This window comes from Calliphora vicina, chromosome 2 (assembly GCF_958450345.1).
Source record: "Calliphora vicina chromosome 2, idCalVici1.1, whole genome shotgun sequence".
NCBI lineage: Eukaryota > Metazoa > Arthropoda > Insecta > Diptera > Calliphoridae > Calliphora > Calliphora vicina.
In genome coordinates, this window is record NC_088781.1 from 43,237,047 (window position 1) to 43,244,745 (window position 7,699).

Here is a 7,699-nt window from a genome sequence, read left to right on the forward strand (position 1 = left end):
TTCACCTTTAAGTGTTTAATACTGTACGTATTGCAACCAAACAAATTTCGTTTCAAAATTTTATAAATTTAGTTAGAAAATGCATGACTTTTGAAAATTTCTCTTTGGTTTATAAAATTTTCGTTTTATATGTACAAATATTGGTGCAGAATTTAAAGAATTATTTTTCGAACAAAACGTATCAAAATTTATTGTAAATTTTTACACCGCTTTGCATGGTAACTAAAAGTAGAACATTCATTTGTTTCAGTATGATTTGTGGTCTCATCTTATTGAATTAAACAGAGTTATTCGATATTAACGGCCTTTATTACAGTGATTTTAGTCTTTATTTTATCGGTGCCATTCAGAAATTGTCACCAGATTTCAATTAAGGGTATTATTTATATTTCAGCAGTTTGGGAATATTTCAAATTGAATCAGCAAATATTAGAGACAAAATAGTGGCTTTTAGGGCCCATAATTTAAACACAAACTGCTATGTGACACATGCGAAAGCGCAATATCAGTCCAGAGAAGTTATTATTGAATGCTTATCTAAATCTACCATTTTACTTTTGTCAGAGCGACGTAAAAAATAACTAATCTGTCCAAAAGAAAAGCTAATAATTCATGGTACTGAAATATGTAAATGGGCGAGGTACAATCAAAAAGCTCTGCTTCAAGTCCACCAATCAATTCGGTTAATATGTATTTTTTTATACATGTTGGAATTAAAGTTGTTGGAATTAAAGAAACAGCGCCTAAGTCTTAGGAGTTTTATAGGTACATGCTACAAACAAACACCCAAGTAGAATCTATTATTATTCATTAAGCGCTTCCCATCTTTAAATTTAATTAAAACAAAGTGTGTGTGAGATATCATCGAAATTTTTTATTCGTTTGAAAGGTATATCGATGTCATTATGTATGGCGCGCATCCGAAATGTCAAATTCTCCATGAATATATCAGGCTGAATTTGAACGATGACGTGGGTTATATTGGCTTTGAAGGTCGCATTGGTTTTGTAGCTTATACGCATAGCCCTGTGTTTTAAGAGAACCCCACAAGAAAAAATCTAACGGGATCAAATCGCACGATCTCGGTGGCCAGTTCACCTCAACGTGAGATGATCATATCCTCAAATCGCTCGTGCAGAATTTCCATGTGCTGTGCGGCACGTAGCTCCGTCCTATTAAAACCAATTCAGGCCAAAATAAGTTGGTAATCATCGACCTGTGGCGCTCGCCTTGGATGGTATTGGTCTGGCCAAGGTCGTTCTCAAAGAAATATGAACCGATGACGCCGCCAGACAAAAATCCACACCAAACAGTGAGTTTTTTCGAGATGCATTGGACGCTCATGGATCTCATGAGGATTGGTATCATCCCAAATTCGACAATTTTGTTTGTAGAAGTACCTGTTCATTCAGAAATGGGCCTCATCGTAAAATGGGCAAATTTTATCATTAGCATGTGTTGTTGAACGCTATACACTTCCATGGTGATTTGACAAAACAAACAAAGTTCGGAAGTCCCTATTGAAAGACCTTTTAGATACAACCTACATCATTCAGGTATCCAATTATATCACAAAGTCTGGTACCCGATGTATCCCTTCCCTTCAACAGCTGCTACTGCTGAAGGCAACCGTTCTAATTTAGTAACCCGCTATTATTGTTATTATCCTCGAAATGTACTTTCGGTGCGTATTCAACCGCTACGTACATCGTTTCTCATTGTATGTGGACCCCAATTTTCGGAAAGTTTAGCTTGTTTCCATATACCACCACCTATTGTCTGCATTCTGAGGGTAGTCTCTGAAGATTTCGCTTTTAATGGTCCCAATGCCGTCTGACTGGCGACAAAAATGCAAATGCTCCTATTCCTTTTGCGTGAAATCTTTCATTTCTCGCTTAGCGCCAATATCTCTGCCCGAAATACACTAGCAAGTTCATCACAGAAGACAACAGAGGCAAGGCCATTTGTCACTAATCCATTCCCGCCTAGTATGTCTCATTAGGGTGGCCCTTAATAAACGAAAGTTGGATTTTGGCCATTCTCACCCCCCAGTTTGGTGAACATTAGTAAAAAAATCATCCTGAAAAAATTTTAGGTAAATCGGTTGGGGTTAAGACGTGCCGCAAGCCCTCTGAAGTTTTGAGATGCATTTACAAGGGGAAAAAATTCATTTTTTTCAGTTTTTGTAAAAATTTTGCCATTAAAAAATTACTTTTGTAATTCAATTTAAAAGAATCGAAATGTGTACGTAATTGTCGTTCTAATGAGACATAAAAAACAGAAATCGGTTAAAAAATTTTAAAGTTATTAAAAATTCGCCAGGCCATTAACGTGTCTCAGGCCACTAGAACAAGAAATGTTGGAACAAAATTAACATATTTTGAGAAATATTAAAATAAAAGCTCATTTTTACTTAAAATATGTCCATATTTACTTGTATATGAGTTTTTGTCTTCGTAGGATACCGTTAACCTATTCTTAGGTATGAACAAAAAAAATTAATTTTTTTAACGGCAGTTTCAAAACTCCATTTTCAAATTTTTAAAAATTTTGTTAAACAAATTTCAGAATTTTTTGATCATCTCATTGGGATTTATTAAGAGTATTATAGGGAATTAAATCGTGAAAAAATTATGAAAATATCTCTTATAGTTTTTCCGTACCTGCGATTTAAATTTTGAAATTTTCGAGAAAAACCAATTATTTGGCAAGTTTTAGGCCAATGAGCTCTATTTTCTTACTCTTATGAATTTTAAGCAAAACTTAATTAGAATATTATAGTCCAGATAATTCTAAATATACTCTGAAACTTTTACTAAAATCAAAAAACGTTAACCCTTAAATCGTGAAGGTCAAAGGTCAAATTTTTCAATATTTGGAATTTCTCTTGGAAAGATTTTGAAATGTTCGAAATGTTGTATATTTTTGGGCCGATTTTGATGAAATTTAACAAAAATATAACACAAAGCCTAGTATTTACAAAAGCAGCAGAAAAATTAAAATTAACCCTATATAGCACTTGGTGTTAAAATGACCCCAAACTTCTAAAACCATAAAAAATTATGATTTTAAAAGTTTGGTGTCATTTTAACCCCAAGTGCCATTAAGCGTTAATTTCCATTCTTGTGCTGTTATTATAAACCCTAGAGTTTATGTTATATTTTTGTTAAATTTCATCAAAATCGGACCAAAAATATACAACATTTCGATCATTTCGAAATCTTTCCAAGAGAAATTCCAAATATTGAAAAATTTTACCTTTGACCTTCACGATTTAAGGGTTAACGTCTTCCGATTTTAGTAGAAGTTTCAGAGTATATTTTGAATTATCTGGACTATAATATTCTGAATAGGTTTTACTTAAAATTCATAAGAGTAAGGAAATAGAGCTCATTGGCCTAAAAATTGCCAAATAATTGGTTTTTCTCGAAAATTTCAAAATTTAAATCGCAGGTACGGAAAAACTATAAGAGATATTTTCATAATTTTTTCACATTTTTATTCCCTATTATACTCTTAATAAATCCCAATGAGATGATCAAAAAATTCTGAAATTTGTTTAACAAAATTTTTAAAAATTTGAAAATGGAGTTTTGAAACTGCCGTTAAAAAAATTAAATTTTTTTGTTCATACCTAAGAATAGGTTAACGGTATCCTACGAAGACAAAAACTCATATACAAGTAAATATGGACATATTTTAAGTAAAAATGAGCTTTTATTTTAATATTTCTCAAAATATGTTAATTTTGTTCCTACATTTCATGTTCTAGTGGCCTGAGACACGTTAATGGCCTGGCGAATTTTTAATAACTTTAACATTTTTTGACCGATTTCTGTTTTTTATGTCTCATTAGAACGACAATTACGTACACATTTCGATTCTTTTAAATTAAATTACAAAAGTAATTTTTTAATGGCAAAATTTTTACAAAAACTGAAAAAAATGCATTTTTTCCCCTTGTAAATGCATCTCAAAACTTCAGAGGGCTTGCGGCACGTCTTAACCCCAACCGATTTACCTAAAATTTTTTCAGGATGATTTTTTTGCTAATGTTCACCAAACTGGAGGGTGAGAATGGCCAAAATCCAACTTTCGTTTATTAAGGGCCACCCTAATGTCTCATACCTTTTTCAAGTTAACAAATATGATTATTTCGATTACCCTTTTCCTTTTTCCATAAGCCTAAAAAATAATTCGTTAACGATTTCGAATTTTAGTTTCTAAGGTATTCCAAGTATTACATGGTCTCCATATAAAATTTGTCTTCTCCAATTCAACTAAATGCAAAACATTGGCTCATATGATGTTCCACAGTTTCGTTATCTTCCTCACATGCTCTACATAACGTATTGTCGAATAGACCAATACGAGACTGATAAGTCTTCAACTTTGAATGTCCAGTAACGATATTAACTAGTATTTTCAGTACGCCTAAGCCTTAAATGTGTATCCAAACGAAACGTTTTGCTATGAAATATTGCGAAGTTTGGAGAAAGAAAAGGTAACGGAATTGCTATAGTCGTGCAAATATTTAAATTCATTGCAAGAAAAGGACACCTTCAACAACGAAATTTCTGCGTGAACAACTTTAAAGATATCTAGAGTTTGGAGAACGAAAAGTTAAAAACCGAGTTGTGCAAATCTCACATTTCATTCACATCAGCGGTTGAAGTTGCACCCATTGGATTGTAAGGACACTTTCAACAACTATATTACTGCATGAAACATTCGAAGAATATTTGCATTGTAAGCGCTGGAGAGTTAAATTATGACCTGACTTTTCCAAGTATATGTTGGTCTTGTGAATTCCCCTCTATTTATTTTCTAGGACTCATAACTACTTTAGGATTTCTATAAATATCGGACGCTGGTTCGCATCTATCCATAAACGGTTAATAGATAATGTTGAAGGCCAATATGTGCGTAAAATATTTCGCACAAAGGCATCAGATGTCCGATGGATTAGTGAGATTTGTTTTCGCATACAGGGATGTCTGCAGAGGTGTTGATTTTCCAACCGAAACTTTTGTTACGAGTAAGAATTTATTCTCATTGTTTTAGTTTTATAAATCCTATAAATTATATATAGTCGGCATAATAAACGTATTTTAGTATTCTTTGAAGACCCCATGTAATTGCTGATTGAAGTATTCAACATATCAAAAGAATTTGCAAACATTAAATTTTACTTAGAGATCCCACAGTGCCAATCCTAGGGGTCTCTGGAGTTCGTCGTCAATCCTGAACTCAAATACTCTTTTGCTACGACTAAATGCAATTTCTTGTCAATCGGATAAGCCAGTTAGAAATGTCAGATTTATATTTAGATTCTGCCCCACAATGCAATGTGGACATTTTCTAAAGAAAAAAAATAATAACCAACTAATATTGTGAATATAAATTTATGAAATATATGTAGATAATTTTAGAAATACTGAATCACGCATTATTTACGATATATTTATAAATATATTTTAAGAAAACTTTATGCATGTTTCTGTCAATGTTTAAAGCACTATAACCTTGCAACTAAATATTAATTTGCAATTGTTCTTATAAAAACCCTTTATTTACTGAAAATAATTAAAAATTGTCTACTTTATTCCCAACAAAAGGCTTTAAAGCGTGTTTCTAGCTATCCAGCATCCGATGGTACTGCTCAAAATAAGGATACAACACATGTGGCTAAACCGCGTAGACATGAACAGACCCAAAGTCAGCATGACTCAGTGGAGACCTCAACAGAATTTACACTGTCCAATGAGATACAACATTTGGATCCATCCAATACATCTGTGAATTCACGCGAACCATTAATTAGCAGTAATTTTGCTTCAACAGGTGTGATCAATTAAAGTAAACACTAAAGAAAACTGATTTATGGAAATGTGAAAATTCACAAAACAAATTTAAAAAACAAACAACACGAGTCTAAAGTATAAAAACAAATAAAGACACACGACAACAAAGCATTGTTCTGGAGGAAATGGTAGATCGATCGCACGATCAAAATGATTGGACATTAAGATCATTAAAAATAAAAATGTTTATAAACATCAAAAAAGAAACAATAACTAGAAAATAACAATGCTGCCCATTTGGAACACTGCCGTGCCGTTTCCACACAAAAAACCAAATAAAAATCAATAAATTAAATAATGAGAAATGAGAAAACACCACACACACAACAACTATTTAAACGTAAATTAATGAAATGTGTGAAATTATTAATAATAAGTAAACAAACAAATAAACAAACAAATTATTTATTAATATTATACGTTGAAAAATCACCAATCATTTTTCTCTCCCTCTTCCTCTCACCCTCGCTGCCTAAAAATCTCACCAAATAGCCAAAACTCTTGCATACGTATTGTTAGAGTAATTTGTTCCCATAATCATATCCTCTTCCTAGATTATAAATTATTTCGTTAACAAAATTCGCACTTTTACATTTCGCAAAACGAGAACAGAATTTTTAAAACAAACTTTTAAATAACCACCTACTACTACTAACTACTAAAAAAAAACAAAAAATCATCACCCTAAAATACGTCCATATTGAATTTAAGCACAATATTTTTAAAATCCCACAAACAAACAAAAACGCAAATAATAAATAATTATAATTTATGATGATAATACGCAATAATATAAAATACATAATACATACATTTATACATTTTAGTACTAAACGTATACTTAAAATGTTTAACATATCACAGATCCATATCATATCAAATCATATACTCAAATATACATTTATAACTATAATGCATTTATCGCACCAGACATACTCGCATAATCAAATATCAAACAAACGAAACTGCATTAAAATAATCAAAGAACGCACAACGAATCATTTCATTAATTTATTTATTAATAAACTATTATTATTTTTTTTTAGTTGTATACAATTTCTCAAGAACCGGTTTCAGTAACATTAAAATTCTAAATAACTGGTTGAAATATTACACGATTCCACATAGACTGGTGCAGTTTTAATACAATGTCAGTTACAATTTTCAAGTTTTATACGATTTCACACAAAATTTCAGTTGAATAGTTCTGATCGTAAAAGTTGCACTTTTTTTGTATTTTCATAACCCTACCAAAAAGTTGCAGGGTATATTGTAACTCGTCGAAATATTGGTGGTAGACCCCCAAAAGTATATATGTAGAGTCTGGGTCCTTATAAAGTTCTAAGGCGATCTATGTCCGTCTGTCTGTTTGAAATGACATAGGTTGATAATATTGTCTGTTGAAGCACGATAGGGCCTGAGGAAAGGATTTCGATCTCTTGATAAAAAAATGTTTGGTATTGAAAAAATCTGGTATAAAAAAAAATTTCAAAATTTTCACCTACTCGACTCCATTTTTTTGATAATAACGGGTCGAAATATTTTCCGATTTTCTCCATTTTGATTTTAGTGGACTAACAACAAATGTATGTCAAACAGAAAAAGAATTGTTTAAAAGTCATGGCCGACTTCAAAGTAATATGCTTTTTTTTAAATTAAAATGCATATAACTTTGAAGTCGGCCACGATTTGGGTAAAAATGTTGAAAATTTAATTTTAGAATGCAAATATGTTCTAAGCTATTAGAGATAATTGATAGTGCTCGACGAGGAGATTCTTTATATGTAATTAACAGGGAAACCGGAAATATGCTCTAAAAAAAGCGTTTTAGGCGC

The 7,699-nt window shown here is 31.7% G+C and overlaps 1 protein-coding gene across 1 annotated transcript in view; it reads left to right on the forward strand.

The window, feature by feature from the left end:
* Positions 1-6,519, forward strand: part of Trpgamma (Transient receptor potential cation channel gamma) — a 31,379-nt gene extending 24,860 nt beyond the window's left edge. The window contains exon 17 of the mRNA XM_065501245.1: positions 5,619-6,519. Within this exon, the coding sequence (XP_065357317.1) occupies positions 5,619-5,858 (240 nt within the window). The 3' untranslated portion in view covers positions 5,859-6,519. The remainder of the gene's footprint in view (positions 1-5,618) is intronic.
* The last annotated feature ends 1,180 nt before the right edge of the window (positions 6,520-7,699 follow it).